The sequence below is a fragment of the Alligator mississippiensis genome, chromosome 5 (genome assembly GCF_030867095.1).
Source record: "Alligator mississippiensis isolate rAllMis1 chromosome 5, rAllMis1, whole genome shotgun sequence".
NCBI classification, from domain to species: Eukaryota; Metazoa; Chordata; order Crocodylia; family Alligatoridae; genus Alligator; species Alligator mississippiensis.
The window spans coordinates 41,483,390-41,508,690 of record NC_081828.1 but is presented as its reverse complement, the minus strand read 5'-3'; the positions used below and the strand labels follow the sequence as shown (position 1 = coordinate 41,508,690).

Genomic DNA, 25,301 nt, shown 5'->3' with positions numbered 1-25,301 from the left:
CTGTGTTCTGGTAATAACAAATGACTCCTCTTTGGGCATGAATTGCTATGTGGGGTAGTAAACCTGCAGCCTTCAGAACAATCCTCCTCATGTCTACATGTACGCCTCTAAAACTAGGAGGCCCAATTTTCTGAAGCATTTTACACAGCAGGCTGTATGATGCTGCCTCCTAAAGGGACTATATGTCAGCACCTGTGGTGTGTATCTGTGTGGCTTAAAGATATTAAGACCCAACCAGGAAGCCTGAAGCCAGCATCTATTTGAAATGACTGATTCAGTCCCCAGCGCAAGAACTGGCTTGCAGCCACTTCCACTGTCTACATTACACTCTTCAGCTAAGCCTAGCTGCTGCATCTTATGCCTTGTTCACATTGCAAGCTGGTAACAGGTTATTGAACTACTTAGCTCCAAGTGACACTACCTCAGTTTGACTAGTAACCATGGCAGTGTCCCTGATAGTTTCCAGTGACTGGGTCCCTTCCTCATCTGGGGACAGGACAGAGGTGAACAGGCTTAGTCTCTCTATGCAGGAGGATGTCCCAGGATGCATTGTTGCCGTATGTTGCTATCCAAAAACATCTGGCAACGTTCAGGCAGTGATGACAGTCTTAAAGATTTAGTGAGAGAAATCACTGTTCCTTAGCAATGTACACTGGGTTGGTGCCTAGAGTTGATAGGGTGTAAATCCTGATAGTTGGACACAACCTGGCCTCATTTCTAATAACTGGCCAGGTGAGACTAGCAAAGCCTCAGCTGAGCATTGCTGTGAGATTGGGTTTGGAGTGTTAAACTATGTCAGTCTAGCCTATATCAACCTATTACAAAGCACTATGCTTTGTAAAACACTGTCTTTACTTGGTTTCATATCAAGGTCCTGCCCTCCAGCAAGCAGAGCCATCCTTAATGTTACTAAATGTGGTACATGGCCATATCCAACCTAACAACAGCTATTTTTCTTTTGTTAGGGCCTGGAACAGTATGTGAAAAATAGAGTGTTTCGGGCACCTTTGATTATTGATGAAAATGGAGTCCATGAGCTGGTGAAGAATGGAGTGTAGACTCTGAGCAAGAAGCCACCACACCCGGAAGTGGTTGTTTCTTCAGCTGCCAGAATGTGAACATGTGCAAATGAAGGTTTCTAATCAAAATGGGTAGGCAGTTGGTCTTGCTCACCTTGAACTCACAGATGGGAGTAACACATTTGGCTCTTGGCATGTTGGTGGTTTCTATTTATATTTTAATTTAAAAACCAAACATTTTAGCAAATCCCCTGATGCAAAGTGCACTTGCGGTGTTGCTCTCCACACTTTGAGCCATGGGCATTTATTTTGTAATGTGTATATAGTAATAAATGATTGTACATGCAGAAGAGTTTTTACGGTACAGGGGAGGGGAGGGAATTATCTTAAATTTTATTTTTCTCAAATATACATGACTATTTTTTTTAATAGGGTCTTTGTCACTGCCCATGTCCTGCCGTTTTAAGTCATCATTTGTACATTAGAGATGGCACGGTTGGAAGAAAACACAAATAAATCTCTGAATCCCTCTAGTTTGTCATTGAGTGTCTTATTCAGTTATGAGTGATTATCACTGCTGTCTTGGAAGGGATGGTTGCTATTCCACCTTTGTCTGAGTTTAGGTTTGCTTTTACAGCAGGGATTTGGGTGAAGAACACACTGTGCTCCGCCAGGTAGAAGGTAGGGCAGGGTGTGGCACCTTAGATAATAACTGGTTCAGAGAAGGATAAGCGTTTGTAGCAATATGTTGGTTTTCTGAAAATCCTTCTCCTGAAAGCTAGCTCAATTACAACCCCACTGAGATGCTATTTAACCCAAATGACCCAGTGGACTGTCAGTCTTACTGCAATGCTGTGTGGTGATTTAGGACAGAAAGTGAAGAATTGACACAAGGGGAATAACTGAAGAACATTTGATCACTTCAGTACCAACAGTGGTTGCCCTGTCCTTGCTTACACCAGGAGCCATTAGGACCTGATCTAGCCCTGTGGGCCTGAACACAGTAAGCTGTGGGAGAGATGCACATGTAAGGGTTAGCTCCTGTTGGCAGAGGAAATAGCTAAGTTGAATGTGCATGTGAAATCAGTCTGTTGCATGGGTTTGCCATTCGTTGTGTACTGTGATCCATCTACCGTAGATCCATCCCCTCCTCCCTCTTTAGTTCAACCTTCTCAACTCCCCAACAGCTACAGATGGTGGCCATATTGGATAAATCAGTTGTCCAAAGAGATGTTTTCCTGACCAAGTGGTGACACTGGCCCAAGACTTAGGAGGCACTGAGACGGTCAGTCTTTCTATACAGAAAAAGTCACATGGGCCTTATCACTGGGAAGCTCTTTTCCCACCCAGTGTCTGAGGCAGGGATGGTCTATGGTACTTGTGTCTACAGGGCTGAGCACAAAGAAGCCACAATCCTTGATCAAGGTTTCTTTGCCACCATACAATGTTAATTTACAAAAGTGCATTTAGAAAAGCTACAGGGAGGAAACAAAAGAAGCTCTGGCAGAGCTGCCAGTCGCCAACACTGTAGAATGCAGAAGACAGAAAACTGGCCCAAACCAGAGCCTCTTGAGGCCTGAGGATGGAGTGAAAGGCTAGTTGAGCCCTAGACTGCAGCACGCAGTGGGATCAAGCCAGAGGGAGAAAAAGGTATTGGGACCCCAAGAAGTGGAATCTGGGAAGGGGGCACGTTGGAAAAACTTTCTAAAGCAAAAGTTTGTGCTTGAGCAGAATGGCCCTTGGGATGGGAGCGTCTGGCATGGTGTGATGCCATGGTGCAGCTCATCTTTGGCAACAGGCATTCAAACATCACCACCATCTGTTGTTTGGCTGCAGTCCTTGCACTACCACAGAGGGACCACTGCCTCAGGAGGAAGAGTGATCCCCAAAGTCAGCTCAGCTTTTGCCTCTCCCACTCATAACTTGTCGTTCACTGCCCAGCATCTTTCCTCTCCCAGCACAAACTGGCACCTCCCTCCTAGTTCCTGTTTTCTCCCAGTCTCTGAAGGGATTCTTGCCCCAACACCCACTAGGGGAAAATGAATCAAGATGGAGCCTTGAGGGGCCACAAGGTAGGGGAATAATTCAAGTGTGTGGGGGGAGGAGGGATTGGGAAAAAAGACCTGGGGAAGAGGGAAGGCCAGGTCACCAGGATGTTCCCCCAGGGGGGAGTTCAGGGAGAGGGTGTGTGCTTTCACCAGGAGCTCTTATCAAGGATAAAATCAACACCTTGTGCAGCTTCCTGTTTTTATCTGCACACCTGAGACCTAGGCTGGCAGCTCCTACACAGAGCAGTCTCCACAAGTATATATTGGGCATATTTTGTAGACACTCCTGACACCTGTCCTTTCTGTCAACAGAGAGATCCAGGTGCATGCCTACCTCGAATGCACTAGGCTGCAGCCCCTTCACCATCTGCTTATGGGTCCCATCCTGAACTTCTGGCTTTCTCTTCTCCCATCACCTCTTCTTTTTATGCATTCCCTGTCTGTGGCCCCACCAGATTTTAGGACCTCTTGGTCAACCTCCTCCTGGCTCTGGCCAAACTTGCCATCTATCGCACCAGGAGGGAGACTCTGGCCAGGGAGAACCCAGATGATTGTGGGGCCATCTTTCTATCACTCCTCCTGTGACTGGGCAGAGTCTCACTGGGTGTTGTCCACTGAGCCCTTGGACTCATTCAGGGGGCAGTGGTAGTAGCTGGTGTGCTGTGCTCTGTGCTCCCCTTTGGAGCACTTGTTATCATTCCTGGACCCACACATTCCCACCTCTGCTTTCTTCTACATAGTTTGTTGGTTGTGGTCAGCTCTGCACCCTAGGGCTGCCATGGCAGGTGGTGGGTATTGCTCTTGAGCACTAGTGCTGGGGTAGTATCCTGGAACTCGTGTGCAGGGCCCAGCACATAAATGCAAGGAGATGTGGAAGATGGACAGAAATAGCAGAGGCAGAGCATGAGGAGCAAAGCTGGGGCTGCTGACACTTGGCTTTGTCATGTGAGGGTTGCTTATTATTTACCTGCTGGGACAGGGTGAGGGGAGCTTTGGAAAGGGTGTGTTAGTAGCTTGGGAGTGAAGAGCAGGGGATGTTATGATGGGGGGAGGTGGAGGGTAGTCTAGCAACCAAGATTGAAGTAATTGGCCCAATAGCAGGGTGGAAAGGAAACCCCACATCCAGATGAAGGGGTTCATTGACATCAGTGCCTCTTCCTTCCTAGCCCTACTGTTTGCTGGGTTGGCCCCAAGCACTCCCTCTCTACCACCCATATGAAGGGGCACACACAGTGTACTACTGCTGCCCAGAAAAGCTGGGGTGCTTGGCTCATGCTGCACCATGGAAGCAGCATCTATGGAGAGGAGCCCCCCTGCTGCCAACCCTTCAGCATTATAGACTGACTGGATGGGTGTGGGTCAGGCCAGGGCCTGTTTGGCTCTGGCTGGGTGTGTTTGCTCTATATGACATCAGTGTTTATTTGGAAGGTCCCAGGATCAGGGAAGTTTTATTGGCAGGGCCCTGACGAACTGGATGAGGAAATAGAAGACAAACTCACCCCTGGGGATAGGTTTGGGTGCTGTGGGCCCACTGTTAGGTTGCTTCAGGGGAATGCCTTGGCTGCTATGTTAAACACTGACACGGACATAGACATGTGATGTATCTTGTGATTGTGTAGGATCAGCTATGCAGTGGGTGCGGGAATATTTTTTAACCAGGACTGAATTGGTAACTGCCATTTCCTATTCCAGATGCAGAGCTGAAAACACACCAGCCTGGTATTCACATGTGGATGTACATGTGCATTCACAGTTATGTTCAGTTGTTTGGGCTAGTGTGTGTACTCGTATGTTTGTGCATATCTGCATGTGTGTACATTTGACTGTGCACTTCCACGAGCATGTGTATGTAGAAAATTGTGTGTGCGTGTATGTGTGCAAGGCATGTCCGCATGTTTGTCCATGTGTCATTCACAGGGCTTCCAGTTGGCCAGTCCAGTTGCAGTCACAGAGTGAGTTATCCAGAAAACAGCCGAGCCATGCTGATGAAACCTGCATTCCCATCCTCTCCTCCCCTCCTGTATTTCACACCTGCCTTATATGTGACAGAAGAAAAAAAACCTAGTGTGGGAATAATGCACAATTTGCAGATATGTTTAACTTTATAACTGGGACTTCTTCTGTGTCCCTATGCTAGCAGAGCCTGATGTCCTGGTTACCAGAAACCCATACTAAGCGGGTGGCAAAGAGATAGAAATAATATAACTAATGAGCTGAGAACACCCCCGCAAATGACCTAAAATAGCTTTGCTGTATGCACAGAGGCAAGGAGGCTGAAGCTTAAGATTGCAGAGCTGGAAGCATGGACTGTGTATGTCCTATGGGAGAGAGAAACATACCCTTCCCCCTGCAGCTTGGCAGGGCTGTCACCAGTATGGGCTACCTTCACTCTCTGACCATTGTAATTTCTGTGGGGAAATCTGAATGTTTGGGAGGAAACAAGGAACTATTTATTGGCAGACGGATGTTTTTTTCTACGTGGGAGCACTCAAGAGCTGCTGAGAACTTTGGAGGGTTTCTCACAATGGGGTGTCTCCCTCTGTGTGCCCCCATACACCCATATGGTTGCTCAGATATGGACAGAGATGCAAACACAGGTAACAAACATAGAAGTGTCCCATATTGCACTTGCAACCTCTTTTAAACTAGCCCCTCCCCCCCCCGCACACACGCACACACTCTCTCTTTCTTGCCAAACTCCCAACTCATCTGGTTTCCAGACAAATGTTGAGTCATGCATGGAAAAGCAATTAAATTACAGGCCAAAAGCCAGCACTATAACAAGGATCTTTACAGCCGTGTCCAGTCCTTGCTGGAGGGAAGGGCCTTTGGACACTACAGTGGTACAGAACTAGCCCCATTTCTTCCTTTCAGGCACCGTGTTGGGAGCCCTGCAGAATGGAGCCATGTTGACCTGGGCTTTTGCTGGGTTTGAAGGAATAGGGAAGAGTTTCTAGGTGGAGCCATGTGCCCTTAAGCCCCTTGTCTTCTCCCCCAGTCACAGGTGAGGCCATGTGTTGAGAAAGATGATGGGAGCCGAGAGGGAATCCTTCCCTCAACACTGCTCTGAAGACCTGTGGTCTATACGCACAGGAGCCTAAGAATTGCCATAGTGGGTCAGACCATTTCCATCTAGCCCAGTATCCTGTTTCTCACTGGCAGAGAGTGGACCAATCTCATCTTTTTCAGGGCTCTAAGCACTACTGAAGAACACTGTACAACCTGTCCAGTAATCCCCAAGGGCAGATGAAGGGGGTTTTCCAGAACAGGGGTGGCCACATGGACTGGAGAAAAGGGTCTGTCCGTAGCTAACATTTGATTGTAGGTTTGTTTGTTTTTTTACCATAAAACTGCACTCACCCTAGGCACCCTGCTTCTCTCTACATGAGTTTCCTGTACAGGTGATAAAGGACCAGACTGGAACCCCTACAGAGAGGATCACAGTTGCTGCCTGGGGTAATAGTAAGCAGACTCCGCCTCAACCCTCTGTCACTGTGTTAACTCCTATGCTACAATTATACCTTATACAATTATACCTTATGTCTTCAGCAATTTTGCATCAAATGAAGCTCCCTTCTGCTGCTTTTCCACCTTCTGTTATCAGTACTGTTCATAGATTCATAGATGCTGGGGTCAGAAGGGACCTCAATAGATCATCGAGTCCGACCCCCTGCATATGCAGGAAAGAGTGCTAGGTCTAGATGGCCCCAGCTAGGTGCCTATCTAACCTCCTCTTGAAGACCCCCAGGGTAGGGGAGAGCACCACCTCCCTTGGGAGGAGCCCGTTCCAGACCTTGGCCACTCGAACTGTGAAGAAGTTCCTCCTAATGTCTAGTCTAAATCTGCTCTCTGCTAGCTTATGGCCATTATTTCTTGTAACCCCCGGGGGTGCCTTGGTGAACAAAACCTCACCAATTCCCTTCTGTGCCCCCATGTTGAACTTATAGACAGCCACAAGGTCGCCTCTCAACCTTCTTTTGCGGAGGCTGAAAAGGTCCAGTTTCTCTAGTCTCTCCTCATAGGGCTTGGCCTGCAAGCCCTTAACCATACGAGTGGCCCTTCTCTGGACCCTCTCCAGGTTATTCACATCCCTCTTGAAGCGCGGCGCCCAAAATTGCACGCAGTATTCCAACTGCGGTCTGACCAGTGCCCGATAGAGGGGAAATATCACCTCCTTGGATCTGTTTGTCATGCATCTGCTGATGCATGATAAAGTGCCATTAGCTTTTCTGATGGCTTCATCACACTGCTGACTCATGTTCATCTTGGAGTCCACTAGGACTCCAAGATCTCTTTCCGCTTCCGTTCCACCAAGCAGGTCATTTCCTAGGTAGTAGGTATGCTGGGCATTTTTCCTCCCTAGGTGCAGCACTTTGCATTTCTCCTTGTTGAATTGCATTCTGTTGTTTTCTGCCCATTTGTCCAACCTGTCCAGGTCTGCTTGTTGCTTGTTCCCTGCCCTCCGACATGTCCACTTCTCCCCACAGTTTTGTGTCATCCGCAAACTTGGGCAGAGTACACTTCACTCCCTCGTCCAAGTCGCTGATGAAGACGTTGAAGAGTATCGGTCCTAGGACCGAGCCCTGCGGGACCCCACTGCCCACACCCTTCCAGGTCGATACTGACCCATCCACTACGACTCTCTGGGTGTGACCCTCTAGCCAATTCACCACCCACCGGACTGTGTAGTCATCCAAGTCACAGCCTCTTAACTTGTTCACCAGTATGGGGTGGGATACCGTACTGAAGGCCTTCTTGAAGTCTAAGTAAACGACGTCAACCCCTACTCCTGCGTCCAGGCGTTTTGTAACTGTTCTAGCGTTTTTGTTCTATCTACAAAACTCAGCTCTTCTCTTGGTATTTTGAAAAGAAACTTTTTAGCTGTCAGCTACTGAAATTATCACAGGTTCCTCCCACCTGCACCTAGCAAGGGATCTTACACATCATTTCCTTGCACTTCAAGAAGGGGATCAGAAGAAACCATTAAACACTAGACAAAACTTAGTTACATAGCTCTTTTTGAAATAATCATGACAGACCTTGTATTTCGCTCTCAGGCTGCCCTAGAAAATTCAAATTTGCTCATCCACTTCAATCAGTAATTGAGGCTGACCCTCTCATTCAAACCATGGATGCCAGAGAAAATTTAAAAGAAGAGCCAGCATGGTGTTACTGTCCTACCTTAAGAATTAAAGAGGAAACAGCTTTCATTCTTCACTGATCTTGTTTGCAGTGGCACAGTACAGTGAAGGAGATGAGCTGTCAGATTTTGTTTTTATTAAAATATATTTCTATAGAAAGAGTTTATATATACATCCTCTATCATAAACTTTCCATCACACATCTTAAACTGCATTAAGAAGCCTGCGATTCCCATTACAATAGACGTACCCACTCCCCCGTGCACCCACCCTCTCCTAACCCAAACACGGTCCCTTAGTCCAAGACCCGATGTGGGGTTTACGTTGTCAGTTCATTCACTGTCCTTGTTGCTGCCGATGTTACTTCTGCTGCTGCTGATCCTGTTGTAGTCCTTCTCGCTGTCTCCATGTCCAGCTGCATCTCTGTCCTCTTCCCTCCTGGGGGGGTCTTGGAACAAACTGTGCCAGGTGTCGCTTTTCCAGAAGAAGTTGGCTGCTGCTTCTCTGTCCTCACTCACCAATTTCTGGTGGTAGGACTGGAGTTTGCTCAGAAACATGTTAACACAGTCGGTTTCCTTGAGCCCGCCGTGCCTGTATAACAGGAGGTTCCTGCATTGCCACAGGGCTCTCCTGACACAGGACACAAACTGGTCGAAGTGCATTGTCTGGGACCCCTGCTGCTCAGTCAGGTGTCTGTACATCGCCACCTCCCTTGTCATCAACCTGACTCCTGGCACTCCTTCAAGGAAAAGCCTGGTGACTATGTCCAACCACAAAAAGATACAGAAGGCAGTCAGAGACAGAGACAGGCTATCAACCATGGAGACAATCCCCAATGAGGACTGCCAAGCCATCTGGAACTGGATCTTCCACAAGGACCTCCACAAGGACCACAGGGACTTGAGTTGGTTAATAGCGCACTGAGTACTCCCAGTGATAGTTTCATAGTTGGTAGGGTCGGAAGGGACCTTGACAGATCATCAAGTTCAACCCCCTGCCATTGCAGGAAAGAGCACAGGTCAAACAACCCCAGCAAGGTGTTCATCTAGCCTCCTCTTAAAGACCTCCAGGGTAGGAGCGAGCACCACTTCTCTTGGAAGTTGGTTCCAGGTCCTAGCCGCCCTGACTGAAGTAGTGCCTTCAGATGTCTGGTCTAAATCTACCCTCTGCCAGCTTGTGACCATTATTTCTAGTCACTCCTGGTAGTGTTCGGGGGAACAGGGACTCCCCCAATGCCTGCTGGTCCCCCCCTGACTAGTTTGTAATAGGCCGCTAGATCCCCCCTCAGCCTTCTCTTGTGGAGGCTGAACAGGTTCAGGTCCCTTAGCCTCCCCTCATAGGGCCTGCCCTGCTGACCCCTGACCATGAGAGTGGCCCTCCTCTAAACCCTCTCAATGCAGTCCACATCTCTCCTGAAGTGCGGCGCCCAGAACTGGACGCAGTACTCCAACAGTGGCCTGACCAATGTCACGTAGAAGGGGAGGATCACCTCCTTGGACCTGCTCGTGATGCATCTGTGGATGCTCAACAAGGTGTGGTTGGCCTTCCTGACTGAGTCCTCACACTGTCAGCCCATGTTTGGCATCAATACTGACACCAAGATCCTTTTCTGCCTCTGCACTGATGAGAGGGGAGTTCCCCAGCCTGTAGGTCTGCTGCTGGTTCTTCCCCCCCAGGTGCAGCACCTTGCACTTGTCAGTGCAAGGTGCTGCCTCTGACAGGACCTGCCTCTAATGAACCTACGTTGGTTGCCCCTAAGCACAACCTCCCCTGCTGGCCCCTCATGGACATGCACCAGGATAACTCTCTCAAAAAGCTTACCCAGGATCGAGGTAAGACTAACTGGCCTATAGTTCCCTGGGTCCTCCTTCCTCCCTTTTTTGAAAATGGGAACCACATTGGCCCTTTTCCAGTCCTCTGGCACCACACCAGGGCACCAGGAGTGCTCGTAAAGCCATGCCAGGGTTGCACAATGACCTCTGCTAATTCCGTCAGCACTCTGGGGTGGAGGTCGTCAGGACCAGCTGATTTAAATACATCCAGTCCCTCCAGAAGTTCCCTGGCGAGGTCCTCACTGACCCTGGGCCTGGGTGCACCTCCCACGGGGCCTGAGGGGGTCCCAGGGGCAGGCTGATATGGTCCCTGCTCAGGAAAATGGAGTTAAAGAAGTCGTTAAATAGGTTAGCCTTGTCGTCTGGTGCAACAACCAGATTTCCTAGCGTGTCTTGCAGAGGCCCCACGTTACCCGGTACCTTCTTTTTGACCCCTATGTATTTAAAAAAGGACTTCTTGTTGTCCTTGATCTGGGTAGCTAGTCCCAGTTCCATTTCCTCCTCGGCCTTCCTGACCGCCCCCCTACATTCCCGAGCAACCGAGGTATAGTCTTCCCTTGTGGTGGCCCCTCCCTTCCATTGGGTGTACGCCTCCCGTTTAGCTAAGAGACATTCCTGTATGCTTTTGGTGAGCCATGGGGGCTTTTGCGCCCTCTTGCCCCCTTTGGCCCTTGTTGGGATTACCTCCCTTTGGGCATGGAGGTTCATCTCCTTAAGGATCGACCACTCCTCTTGGATACCCGACTCCCCTCCCCTCCAGGACCTCAGTACTTCCCCAACTATTCTTACCTCATTGAAATCCGCCTTCTTGAAGTCCAGGGCTGCTGCCTTGCTGCAGGCTTTCGCCACCTTGCGCTGGATGGCGAATTCCAGCAGGCGATGATCGCTGTCGCCCAGGTGGTCAAGCACCTGCAGACCCCCCACGAGGTCGTCACCTGTGGCCAGCACCAGATCCAACAAGGCGTCTCCCCTGGTGGGGTTGTGCACCTCCTGGGTTAGATGTAGGTCCTGTATCTTGGCTAGGAACCTACATGAGCGGTCAGACCTGGCTGACAGCTCTTCCCAGCTGATGTCTAGAAAGTTCAGGTCCCCCTGATGACCACGTCTTTTGACCTAACTGTCACAACCCAAGGGTGTGATTTTTGTTTTGTGTGTGCTTTGGCACCACTGAATTATTTTCCCGCCAATTTGTGGCTTTCTTTGCAGTGTGCATTTCTTCTTTGCAGCACAGAAATGCACTTTGCAAAGAGTTCCCGCCATTTGTAATATAATTCGAGCCCCATTATTGGCTTGCGTTAAATTATTCACACGTGGCAGCTAGTGATTGGCTTGCTAGCCGTATAAAAAGCTTGAGTGGTTTCCGCCCAAATTGGAGGACTCCATGAACACCAGGAGGAGGAGACTTCACACTGTGTGAAGATCTCTAAGCTCTGCGGAGCCTATTGGACCCAGCACATTTCAAGCAGGCAACAGGGGTCTGATTAGCCTCTAGCCTCTCCCCGTCACCGAGCGCAATCCTCAACGTATCCCTCTTCCCTGCACGCAAAAGGATCCACGGGGCCTCGACAACTCCGTGGGAGAGATCCGAATATTGTCTGAGTCCTCAAATGAGGATTTAAGCGGAGCTGTGCCTGGGAAACTGTCCAGCCTACACTGCGACCATCTTCGGTGTAAGTAAACAATCTTGAATCAACCATTACGAGTCCGTGCCTAATTCTAGCGTGTTGCCTGTTTTCTCCGACCCAGCATGCCTGGGTTGCTGGCCACAGCCCGCGCGGCACTAAAAAGGGCCTGGATTGCTCCCAGCCCGCACATGGCGACAAAGATGGGATCAGGAGAAAACACGCTAGAGCTAGAATTAGTTAAGAACTGCCCTTGGCGCGGTGAAAAACTCCAAGTGAAAAGTTTTGAGGAGCTGGAGGCACATATCGCTTACCACCAGGCGGGTGGAACGGGTGAGATATTTGTCAGCGGACACCTTTCACTGAAGGGAGAAGGAGCCTCCGAAGACGGAGCCCCGAGAGAGAGAGAAGTGTATTTGCTCCCTGCGGCGTTCGGGTGTATAACGAGTGACGAGCGGGTCCTGTTCAGTCCCCTCGATACTGTGTCCCTCGCCAGAGTCAACCCGGCGGGCGCAGTGAACCCAACCCTCACCCGGGAGTGTGCCCGATGCCTACGATATGCTTGGGAGAGTGAAGAGCCGGTGCCGATCAACCGGTTCCCTCCGCTCGTGGCATCTAGATTACAGGGTCGCGAGCTTCCATCTGAGCTCCGCGAAGATCTGGAGACAGAGGAACGTGCCGCAGATGAGAGGGTGGCCCCGCGGTACGACAAGGGGGGAGAGTTAAGTGCAACATTCCGTACAATTGCTGATTTAATGAACAAGAATTTAAGTTTAAAAGCCCAGCTGTGTATGGCTGTTCAGGCGGTCAAAGAAGCGGCTGAGAGAAGGGATCCTGAAACGCCAGCCCAAGATGGCGCCGAGCAAGAGGGAGACCGTGTGGAAGAACCGGATGAGAAGTGTGGAGCTTCGGAGGAATCCGCGAGAGTTCGGTCAGTGACTCCGCCCATCGACGCAGCATCATCTCCGGCAACCCCGCCCAGCGACACAGCGCCACCTCTGCCGACCACGCCTTCTTGCCGACGAAAGAGAGAGTCAAGCAGAGGAGTGCATCCGCCCCTCCTGCCTGAAGCAGTAACAGCAACAGTGACTCCCGCAGCGGCAGTTCAGCCTACGACAACGACTAATCAAGTTGCTACTGCCTACTATGCTCGCACCAGAACTGAATTACAAGATTTGTGTAGAGAATCAAGAATCCAGCCTGAAGAGACTCTAGCTGTATAGTTGGGACGTTTAGTCGTGGAACTTGGATCCAACCTGCTGAACCAGGAAGAAGCAAGCTTCTTGGTCAGACAAGCTTCGTGGAGTAGAGGACATGTCACTGACATCGACATGGTAGTGGTCAGCGTTCACTGGCCTATTCCACTGCCAGCACTTGTTGCAGGACTGATTAGTCAAAAAGCCCACGTATGGCATGAAGGACAGCCAGAACATACCGGCGCAGAGCATCTCATGCTAGCAATCATCGGAGTCTCGTACTGTGCCTGGAACCCCAGAGCATGTGCGCTGGGACTGACATCACTCCAGCGAATAAGACCATGGCCTCACCGTCATCTACAAGACCCTGGAACCGTTCCAGTAACCGTTCACAGCCTAGATAGTTGTCTTGAGGTTTATGGGCGAAAGAACATCATCGTCCTCCGGATTCTGCTCAACCCAATGGTGAACCAACCCGTAAGCAATCTCCTTCGTCAGTTGTCACGACTGCGTATCCTGATGGAGCCAAGATTATCTATTGATCGGGACCGTCAACACCCAACCGAGATTCAAGGCACAAGACATCATGAATCCGATCTTCCATCATTGCCACAGAGAACACCAGAAGAGCGATACATGTTTGGATTTCTCCTACAGCGTTCTGGACTCAATAAGCGGCAACTTGGATTTTAGGGGACACAGGTCAATGGCAGCTGGCCTATGAGTTAGGTTTCCATTATCTAGAAGAGCTAGACGACGGCTCCTCGACAATTTCATCTAGTTGAGTGTACAAGAGAGGGTAGTTTAGGGTGGTGAACACTTGTATTATAGTAAAGTTCCATGGAAACTTTGTAAATATGTTGAGATGTGTTAACCTATTTTTTTTTTTTGAGAGTTTTTTGTTTACAGATCCGGAATTCAGAATGCGTGGTGAATAGAGGCCCTGAGAAGGATAACATCATCGGAAGAAGTGAGGGCCTGACGTACGACTTCACCATGATGCCCACTGAAGCCCTGATCGTGTAGTTTTTGTTATGAATCTGATGTGTATTTGTGTTGGTTATTGTTCAACTCAATCCCAGGAGAGCAAATTTTATGTTGGGGAATTTTATGTTTGTTTGTTTGTTTGTTTGTTTGTTCGTTTGACGACTCGTGATAAAGCTCTGGATCACTCTAATGACAAGCGTGCAGCATAATTCAATTGTGCCTTCAGCAAGGGGGGAATGCCACAACCCAAGGGTGTGATTTTTGTTTTGTGTGTGCTTTGGCACCACTGAATTATTTTCCCACCAATTTGTAGCTTTCTTTGCAGTGTGCATTTCTTCTTTGCAGCACAGAAATGCACTTTGCAAAGAGTTCCTGCCATTTGTATTATAATTTGAGCCCCATGATTGGCTTGCGTTAAATTATTCACACGTGGCAGCTAGTGATTGGCTTGCTAGCCGTATAAAAAGCTTGAGTGGTTTCCACCCAAGTTGGAGGACTCCACGAACACCAGGAGGAGGAGACTTCACACTGTGTGAAGATCTCTAAGCGCTGCGGAGCCTATTGGACCCAGCGCATTTTAAGCAGGCAACAGGGGTCTGATCAGTCTCTAGCCTCTCCCCGTCACCGAGCGCAATCCTCGACGTATCCCTCTTCCCTGCGCGCAAAAGGATCCACGGGGCCTCGACAACTCCGTGGGAGAGATCCGAATATTGTCTGAGTCCTCAAATGAGGATTTAAGCGGAGCTGTGCCTGGGAAACTGTCCAGCCTACACCGCGACCATCTTCGGTGTAAGTAAACAATCTTGAATCAACCATTACGCGTCCGTGCCTAATTCTAGTGTGTCGCCTGTTTTCTCCAACCCGGCGTGCCCGGGCTGCTGGCCACAGCCCGCGCGGCGTGAAAAAGGACCCGGATCGCTCCCAGCCCGCACACTAACTACCTCCGTGAGCTGACTTAAGATTTCCCAGTTTAGCTCTTCCCCTTGGTTGGGTGGTCTGTAATAGACCCCCACCATTAAGTCCCTTTCCCCTCGACTTCCTTGTATTCTAACCCAGAGCACTTCAGTGTGCCCCTCCTCTGACCTTTTACTACTAGATGAGGATGTGTATTCCTCCTTGACGTAGAGTGCCACACCCCCACCTTTCCTCCCTGTCCTGTCCCTCCTATACAGCCTATAGCCCTTGATATATTCACCGCCCAGTCGTGCGTTGGGTGATGACATAGAGGTACAGGGAAGGACAAGGGTTTTGACCCAATTGCCCCAGGGAGACCTGCCAAAGAGAAGCAGAGACCATTGACCACATCCTGTGGCACTGCCTGTATGGCAAGGAGAGCTGTCAGATAACCAGGTCCCAAACTAGCTACAATTGATAACATTTTGAACCAGCTTGGAACCTTCTTGACAGCCAGGGCTGTCCATATTCTGGTGTCTTGCTCCCTATGGGAGAACATGCTTCAAAACCAGGCAGGTACACTGAGTATTAGCTTTTGTTGCCAAGCTGCCTGTATCTATATAGTAACCCAAGGTAGAGGGGTTAAAAACATGGCTGACTCTCCAAAGTCGCATCAGGTAAAAGCAGTTGCATTCATTTTTGCCAGGGGGAAACGGAATTCCTTTAGGCCACAGCCAGTACCTGAGCAACTCAGGATCAAATAAGACCTGAGGTCCATCTAGCAGGTACGTGACAGTGGCCTGTACTAGATGCTTCAGGAGTAGGTGTAAAGAACCCTCCAGTAGGCAGATGTGGAGTAACCCTGAGCTCTGAGTCCTTCAAGGAAGATATGGCAGAGACTTCATGAATTCTGGGAGGCTAAAGGTGGAAAGGAGAAATCCGGAGAAGTGACTTGGTGTGGCACTGAGACTGAAAGGGAGATGCAAGCTGTGAGAATAGGTATGGAAGGGGCCCAGGGAATTACTAGGGTTGTGCTATAGTCAACTATACCCTGCATGCTATAACTGCACAGCTAGCCAAGGTCTTGGTCTGCACAGCTAGCCTGATGGACTTGCCTTGACTTGGGGTTCCCCCATGGCTTCTCCCATTCTTATACTAGGAAAAAAGGCAACAGTTCACTGCTGTATTACAGGACGTCTGAGGAAGAAGACTAATGAATGCTGGATGGGATGTAAGCCTGAAGCAGACCCAGCCAATTGTTAACTGGAGGAAGAGTGCAGACTGGTATTCTGTAGGTGTGAGGTGACTCCTAGAGAGACTAGGCTAACTTGTGCAGGAATAGCCAAGAGATGGAGGTTGCAGAGCAAATGCAAGTGTTCATGGACCGATGATAGAGAGTGACAGACCAACCACAGCCAGAAATCTACTATGAACTGAAGATTGCTTCCAAGAAGCAAACATCCAAGCATGACAGGTGAGATAGATGGAGCAGTATGTGGTCCTGTGGTCATGGAAGGGAACCATTTTCTATTCAAGTATCTTGGGTTTTATGGTAGCTGTTATGAAACCTGATTCAATTTCTGTAGGACTTGTGTAAGAGTTCTTACTATCTTCTTCTTCACATGAGCAGCATGTTTTTGAGTTAGTCTGTCACTTCAGAGTTTCTGTTTTGTTCCCCAATGTGTTACGGCTTCTTTAGCAAACCTCTACTAATATTGCTTGTTAAATTTACCACCCGTAAAGCAAATTGATTGGTAACTGTAGTAGAACATTCACAAAGTCTTTGACCAAACCAACTCATCATCTAGTTTCATTCAGGGCTAGTTTCTTTTTATAAAATATTGCTCAACATTGGCCTGAAAATTGTCTTAGCTCCCATTTATCTATTAAGATATAGTAGATTATGCATTGTTTCTCTCAGCCCAATGATCATAGGATCATAGGAAAGTACTGCTGGAAGGGAGCTCACAAGGTCATCTAATCCAGCCCCCTGCTCAAGGCAGGATCATCCCTGATTAAACCATCCCAGACAAGTGTTTGTCTAACCTGCTCTTGAAAACTTCCAGTGATGGACAGTCTACAAGTTCTCTAGTTTGTCTGTCCCAGTGCTTGACCACCCTCATGGTCAGAAAGTTCCTCCTAATCTCCAACCTAAATTTCCTATACTGAATCTTGAAGCCAATGATCTGGAATAATTTATTCAATGACTGACATGAAGCAGATGTAGACATTTCTGTCACTGGTTGTTCATATTGCAACCTAATCTGTACTTTTTCCTCAGGTTGCTGCAGTGCTAATTACTATGAGACATTGTATGATCATATCTATCTGTAACATTCTTTTTTAAAGTTGCCACATCGTTTGTAAGTCTTCCTGCTCAAAGTTCTTCCTTGCAGAAGAGTTTCTAGTAAAACTCCTTTTTAGAGTTTTAGTAGAACTAGGTCTAGTTCCTTTTTGTTAATGCTACCAACTATTGTGGTAGCAATATACCAACACTTCTTTAAAAGTCTTGCCTCGACATAAACAGTCTTGGCTTTTTGTTGCCCTCTAGTGGACAGAATTGACCCATCTCTAGACAGATTCAGTTTGCTCTCGTCTCCAGGAGAACAGACAGTATTTTTATTTCTCCCTGTAGCAATTCATTGTTTTTAGATCCAGAGTTTCCTGGATTCCAACCACAAAAATGACCCAACCAGAAGCGCACAGCTGTAGGATGAGAAGATTGGTGGAGCAGGACTCTTCAAAGTCTCCTGTCTGAGCTCAGTGTTTGAGTGGCAGGCATGTAAAAGGTGATTTACTAGGGTGTTTGAGGCTTATTATCCAATTACTGCTTCACATATGATAAAAGGTCACTTGGTCACAGTCTATAACCACTACATGAAAAGATTTCTGAGAGCAGAGGGCTCTTCCGTCTAGCAGACAGAGGCATAACAAGTTAAAATGCCTAAAAGTTGAAGTTGGCTGAAGTCAGATTATTAGCAAGGGACACATTTTGAATGATAAATGTGAACAAGCGCTGGAACAGTGTTCCTAGCGATGTCTCTCTTCCTTCCTCATCTGGCATATTTAAATAATTTAAATAAACACATATTTAAATATTCTCTCTCTCTCTCTCTCTCTCTATCAAGGTATAGGTAAAAAATAAAAATTCACCATGAAATGAAAATTGAAGGGGTTTTTTTCTCTTTGACACTTGAATTTTTGCTTTTGTTCTAATACTTCTTTTAAATTTCCTCTGAAACTGGTTCTGGATAACCTGTGTTAATTGGTTTCAAAACATCCATTTGGGATTTCAGAACTTCATCTTGTATTTTTATTATTTTTTTCAGTTTTAGATTATGAACATAGGATCAAAGGAAAATAGGGCTAGAAGGGACCTTATGAGGTCATTTAACCAACCCACTACTCAAGGCAGGATTATCCCTTTATAAATCATCCCAGACAAATATTTGTTTAAGCTGCACTTAAACACTTCTAAGGATGGAGATTCCACAACTCGGGACCATCAGGCAGTCATGTACCCACCGCTGATTGACATCTTCTTTGTAACAACCATTTCTGTATTTAGTTTGATGTGCTATTATTGGTAGTGCATGCTACTACTACTAGTGATATGTCGTAATACTGGAAGTATTTAATTTCTGCTTAATATCATTAAGTGCAGCAATTACTTAACATGGATTTTAAAGGTCTTATCTTTTCGAGACTGATCTGTCTCCTGCTAGTTGTAATGAAACAATGTGTTCCCAGGTGTCAGCTTGACATTGCTCTCCATTTATTTTAAATATAACATTAAATATTGTATCATGTCATTTATGATCTGTCAGTAGTAAAAGGCATGCCTAATTTACACTACTGGTATGTCATGATGTCACTGCAAAAAATAATTATATGCAAACAAAATTTTACATTTCCTTTTGAAGAGTTTGCAATTTTGTATTGCAGTTTCCTAAGGTTTCTGTGTAAATTTGTCAAAATTGACACATTATTACATGAAAATGGCCATATTTATTAAAAAAAAATATATATTTTTTTTAATGAAAGATTCTGCACAGCTTGAGTCTGGGGCTGGCTGCAGGAATCATTGGATACAATTCTTTGCTCTCCCCTTTTGGAGCATAGAGTGTGTGATAGGAAAGATCTCTTGTGGTCAACCTGTGCAGCCTTTGTACAAACCCCCTTCTCCTGCAGCTGGGGTCTCTTGCCCTCTCTACATTGGCATTGCATGAGACAAACCAGCATTGGCTCCATGCAATTCCTTCCTCCTTTAGTGTCACCTGGTGAGGGCTTTCACGGGTCAAGCTGCTCCTGTTTCTTCCTCTGCTGGCCTAAGAGCCACAGCAGCCACTGTGAGCACCAATCCAGGAAGCCCAGCTATGGATCAGTGTTTCCCGTGCACCAAACACTGATGGAGGAGACAAGGAGGGCACCCTCTGAGGGAAGGGACTAGAGAGAGATGTCCCTCAAAATCTGAGCTCCAGGCTCTGGGGAAAGTGTATAATGTCTTATGCCTGCTGTTAAGCTGCTGTTTCTGGGATGAAGAATCAGTAGGCTGTCACCTCTTTTCCTCATGCTGTCTCCTGGAAGTCTGGAAAGATATCCTGAGAACTTCCTGTCCTCTTCTTAAGTGCCCGCTCCTAGGTGATGTACAGAAGCCACCCCACTTGTCCCTGCTCCTTGCCAGGGTAGCTAAGGCTGAGCCCCAGAGGGGTCTCTGAGAAAGGCCCATTGTTCATTCTTGTATCTGTTCTGAAATGCTCTGTGCACCCTTGGTGACCCCCTCTAGCTTTTCCTCCATCCCGTGCCTTCCAAACATTGCATAAATGCTATTGGGTAAACATTGCAATGCCTTATCCATGTGACTTCCTTCTGCTGAAGCAAGGGCCCATCCCAAACCAGATGTTTCCCAGTTTCCTCCTTCCTTTCTTCTCTCCCTCCTTCTCCTTTGTAAAACTGAGCATGCAAGAGGTGCCTAACCCCAGAAAGTCAGCATCTGTAGAATACTTCATCCAATTGGTCCCCTTTTTGTGTGTCCCCCCTCTCCCTATCTTCTTCATTAACTACCTGGACATTACTGAACTGTTTGGATAACAACCTCTCATTGTAAAGTAAAATAAATAAATAAAATGCATCTATCCCTCTGGTGAAAAAATCTGCCTACATCTTTAAGATCACTCACTGGTTATAGCTTTTTTTTTTTTCCCTTGCTATGAATGGGTTTTGCTGTAAATTATAACTTTGCGCGCATTCCCCTGGGTCAAGGAAAATAGCCTCCAAAGAGAAAACAGCTTTGATTGGTAACTGACTTCTTCCCCCCTCCCTTCTCCCCCCTGTCCCTCCACTCCCTAATTGAAACCAAATGTGCAATATGTTGGATTGTGGGATTTCTGGCTATATCCCAGGAATCCTCAGAATGCTAAATCGCTCGCAAAGGCATCTTGCATCAGCCTGTAGAAGTTTCCTCTCAGCCCGGCTTCTTCATCAAGGGGAAGGGGAAAGGAGTTTATTTAGTTTCTTTTTGCACAGTGAATTACATCTCTGGTCTTTCCTCTCCCCACTCTGGTTCATCACTTAGGTAAGCAACTTCTTTTTTATGTGTTACTTTTGAAAATGTACACTTCTGAAGCCTTCCTTTGCCTCGTTGGATGCCAGACTGCAGGGTGGGAGGGGAAAGCGGGAAACTTTATTATGCTTTTTGCAGGCAGATCCTTATTGGGACTGAAATATTTTTATGTAAAGCAAAAAGTAACGGTACATAGGTAAACTGAAGACATGATACTGAATTCCACAGCGGCTGGAAAATAAGTTAAGATTTTTGTAAAAGAGTTGTTTGCATGGCAGGCAAGACTGGCTGATTGCAGATCTTGATGATGGATGGAGGATGGGGGAACTTGGTCCATGGAGGATTTCTGAACCCGGGCAAGTCTCACAAAGACAGTTCTCTTCTTTCCACGGCTGGTGTGTTGGTGTGGGTTATAAAAGCAGCTGTAACGACAACAATATCAGGGCGCCTGGCAAGTGGGGTCTGTTCATGATTATGAAATGTTGTCCCCTCCCTCGCTCTCTCCCTCTGTCTCTCCTCCCCACTTGCTTTTTTTTTTTTCCTTAGACTCTCGTGACAAGCCAGCATTTTTTTTGTTAGTGTTTCTACTCTTGGCTGCAGTGTGCATTTCTACTGGCAGGTCCAGCCTTAAATACCTGTGGACTCCAAGCTAGGGAGGGTGGCCCAGTTCCCAGGGGACTGTCATTAGAGGGCAAACCTAAAGTGGGCATTTTCATTGTGGGCCTGGCACAGGAAGCTTACTGGCCAGATGTGTGGGGTCAGTACTAATAGCGTCAGAGCCACACATGGTGCAGGCCTAACATGGACGGGAAACAGCATTGCAGACACCTGGAAATGGTTTTTAAGAGGTCTCTAGTGACAGTACTTTGTGATCATCTCTTATCAGACACACATGCCTCCTCATTGAAGCAAAGGGCTTATGGCCTCTGGACCTGGGTTTGGCTATGGGGCTGAGTTGACTTTTGCCTTTGGATGGCTCTCCTCTTGGGAGGACAAGAGGAATTGCTTGAGGGCTTGTTGCTCAAGGAGGGTTGTGCCATTTCTGTCTTCCTGCATGATGGTGAATCCTGCCAAATGGGGCCCCCCTGCTGAGGGCTGAGTTAGCTGCAGGCTGGGAACCCAAGAAGCTCTTTGTATTAACATAAAATGGAGCAGATTGCAGCCAAACTAATCTTTAACATGGACATTTTTAGGCATTTTAAAAAGACTACAAATCCCAGCATGCAATGTCCACACAAAACTGCACGCTGGGATGTGTAGTCTTCTCAGGCAGGGCCTTCCCCATTAAAGAACTTGCCCCCTGGTCTGAGGTTGTCTTCTTATACATCCAGCCCTATTATCTAAGTGTCTGAGCACTGAGGACAAAGGACAAACTCCTGGCCTACTGGAATTGATGGCAGCTCTGGCATTCAATTCAGAGGTCAAAATTCCACGTAGGGACTACTAGGATTTGTCTCTGTGATGTTCGTGACCTTGGTCAGGGGTGCCCAACCTGTGACACAAGTGTCATAAGTGGCATGGGGACTTTGTGTGTGGCATGTGGAAAATCAGGGAGCGGGGGAAGGTTTCTACCAGATAGGGCAGGGAACAATAAGCAAAGCAGCAGATAGGACAGGAAGCAGAAATCAGAGCAGCAGATTGGGCAGGGGAAGAGGATCAGAATGGCACTCAAGCAGGGCACAGGCCTTAATATACCAAAACGGTTGGCCCCCACTGCCCTAGGTGATCCATCACCTCCCCCTGAGCTGTGTACTTGGCTTGGTTTGTAGCATGCAGGAAGCTGCTTGCTCTTTTTAAGACTGCAAGGAGATGTCAGAACAGAAAGATCAACCTCCCTTTTGATCCCTCTCTCCTTTGGTGACCTTGCAGGCTTTCCAGGCTATATATGGGTCCAAGCATTTGAACCTCAGATGGCTGGGAGGCCAGGAGGGGCTGCTCATCACTTTTTCACCCACTTGCTTGAACAACATGAGAACTAGACGGGACACTGCACAGGAGAGTAAGGGGTTGAAAACAAACCTGGATTGCATGGGACCTCTGCAGTGTCTCCTCCTTCCACCAGCAGAGATTCATATTTTGGAGTCCCAGTAAGGCTGCCTCTGGCCTGCAGCATGGGAGTCTTGGATGGGAACAGCATGGGTCTGGGACCCTGCCCAATCTGAATACAGCTCATTTCTGCTCAGGGCCATTCCTTTAAGCTCGGACTAGCAATTTTCTATAAGCAGCAATGGAAGGACCAGCTGCTTCCTTCCCCATGGAAGAACCTGGTGCTTACTGTTGAGGGGGGCTTTGGGCTACTAGCTCAGGAGCCAAACACTGCTTCTTATGTGTGTAGGCTGGAGGGGGCTGGAACATGGTAGAGGAAGAAGGGAATGGAGTTCCCAGCCCATGTTGAGCCTGGTGGCTTAGGGTCAGCTCCAGTTCTTTCAACACCTCCTCCCTTGTTAATACAAAAGCAACACTACTTTCTCCTTCCCCCGCTTGTCATGCCTGTCGGTGCTGGCATTTTTCCCCTCTGAGGTTCCTGCTCTGCTCCTTGGAGAGTATCTAGTCTGCTAAGAAAAAGATTTCCTCCCCCTCCTTGCCCATTCCTATCAGACGGTGACTGCCATTTTGTCTCTGCGAATGTGGCACAACTGGACAGGAAAAGAGAATGAACTGAAGTGGGCGCATCCATTTGAGAGGTCTGCCATCTGCCAGGGGTCATGCAGCTGTCACTCCTCAACATTACAGGTGCTGGGCTTCCAGTGGCACCGTCCCTGTGTGAAGGAGTTCTTGTCTTGGGGCAGAGGTGGAAGAGCCTGTCCCCACTCACAGCAACTTCCTGTGTTAATGACAAGAGCAAAACAAGCGGCTTCCACACGGAGACGTTCTGACTGCTCCTCGGGTGTCCAGAATCTTATTCAGTCCAAGGCCGGCAGAGACTGCTCAACCACCGCCCCATCACCTCTAGGTGAGCTAGAAAATAATTCTTAGGAAGAGGCCCCTTATGCTGATGTAAGGACATTGTGTTGACCTTCTGCCAGGTAGAGCCAGCAGCAAAAGTGCTGAGTTCAAATATTTGAAGGATTCCTCTTGAAATGAACTGAGCCCACCTGCCTGAGTCCCAACCTGGAAAACTACTTTTCCTTGGGGTGCCCTTACCTGGCAATATTTCTCCTCTTGCAAACATGGAATTGGTGTCTACAACAAGGCAAATATGTTTGAGAGAGAAAAGGAACACAGCTTTTACTTGGGAAAGCTGATCTGGAAATTGGCTGCGGGTTTAGTTGAATGGTAGGTAAAGCATCCTCCCACATACTATCCTGGGTGCCTGCTCCTTTTATCCATCTAACATTGCCAATTTTTTCTTCCTTACTGGTATCTGTGTCCCTTTCACATGTTGCTTCCTCCCCATTCTGTGCACCAAGCTTAGGGTTTGCTGCCAGCAGTTTGTGAAGTCCCAGAGTGCAGGTGGGCATCTTTACCTTGCAAGGGGGAGTGCTGCCTTGCTTCTCTGAAGAGATACCAGGCTGTTGCCTCTATTTGCCATATCATCTCTATTGCTCTTACCCCTACGTTTTTTCCCATCCCATTTTAAATCACTCTTGATTTTTCTGGGTCTCTGGCTTTTTCCAGTCCCTGCATTTTGTGCCTCGTGTTTTGCAAAGAGGCCTGAGCTATTCTTCCCTTCCAGCTCCCCCTATCCATTAATAAATGAAACCAGTGCTATTCGTAGAGCAATAGTCAGGTCATCATGTAGTATTCATAGACTGTTACAGAGCAGTTTCCATCCCTCACAGTCGCTGCTGTCAGAAATCTTTTCCTTCAGGTAGGTACTTATTGATGGATATCAAATCCACTCTTGACTTTCCTTTAAACTTATTGAGAATGATTTCCCCACCTCCTCCTTCCTCTTCCTCAAAAAAAAGTTTAAGCACTCAAATTCCCAGGGAATTTCCATGGGATTTTGGCAGCTAACTCCCTCAGGCTAAACCTCAACTTGAGCAACTTGAGTCTGTCTCTGTAAAGCAAATTCTCCAGACCTCAGGTCATTCTTATAGCTCTTCAGAACCCATCCCTGTTTGTTAACATCCTTTTAGGAAGTTTGGCCACCAAAGACGCTGTCCTGCCTCGCTGTAGCTTCTCAGCCCCCCTCCTGGTCATACTTCCAGGAACAGCATTTGACCTCTTAGCCACAATATTGTGCTGGGAGATCACGTTTAGTCCATTATTCCCCAGGAGGCCCACATGCTTTTCAGAGTCATTGTTTTCCAAGATACAGTCTCCTGTCTGGGAAGAAGGAGCTATTTTCTTTGTTCCCTAGAGGGATAACCTTGCCTTCAGCTGCATTTAAATACGTGGTTTTCATTACACCCTGCTTACCAAGTGACCCAAGTCACTCTGTATCTCTGACCTGTCCCCATTGCATTTTAACACCCCACCCCACCGGTTTCTGTTCTCTGAGAACTTTGTCAGCAGAGGGAGTTTATATGTGATCCTAGATCATTGAAAAAATAGCATTAGAGTAAGAACCCACTAGAAACAACTCCATTCAGTGATTTCCCATTAATAATCATTGGAGATCTAGTGAGAAGGCTTTAATGCATTGAATAAACACTGTATAAATTCAGGATCATGTTAATGTTCTAATCTAAATGTACTGCAGTATGAAAAGGAGTGCCCTTACAAACATTCAAACATACTACAGCGCTAGTAGGCTTTCAATCTCATCACTTTCCTCTAGGAATGGACTTCTTTCTTCCATTAGAAGTCCTTCCCCCCTCCCTCAATATATTCCTACTCCAAATATTTCCTCCTACTATATGAGAAAGATGTGGACTGACTGGAAAATGTCCAGTGGTGAGCAATAAAAATTATTAGAGGCATGGGAAGCCTGACTTATGAGGAAAGGCTGAAAGAAGTATAGTTATTTAGTGTAAAAAAGAAGACTGGGGCTGGAGTGGATTTGATAACCATCTTCAAATACTTGAAGGGCAAATACAGAGAGAGGATGGAG

General features: G+C 47.5%; 2 protein-coding genes across 4 annotated transcripts in view; both read left to right on the top strand.

Annotated features, from left to right (window-relative positions):
• Positions 1 to 1,552, top strand: part of UAP1 (UDP-N-acetylglucosamine pyrophosphorylase 1) — a 29,518-nt gene extending 27,966 nt beyond the window's left edge. For both annotated transcript variants that reach the window (XM_006276164.4, XM_006276165.4), the window contains one exon: positions 966 to 1,552. In XM_006276164.4, the coding sequence (XP_006276226.3) occupies positions 966 to 1,058 (93 nt within the window). In that variant the 3' untranslated portion in view covers positions 1,059 to 1,552. The remainder of the gene's footprint in view (positions 1 to 965) is intronic.
• An 18,595-nt stretch (positions 1,553 to 20,147) lies between these two features.
• Positions 20,148 to 25,301, top strand: part of DDR2 (discoidin domain receptor tyrosine kinase 2) — an 86,887-nt gene continuing 81,733 nt past the window's right edge. The window contains exons 1-2 of one of the 2 annotated variants that reach the window (XM_019486556.2): positions 20,148 to 20,314; positions 23,036 to 23,255. The gene's annotated coding sequence lies outside the window, so the exon portion shown is untranslated. The remainder of the gene's footprint in view (positions 20,315 to 23,035; positions 23,256 to 25,301) is intronic. The other variant, XM_006276163.4, reaches the window with a different exon arrangement.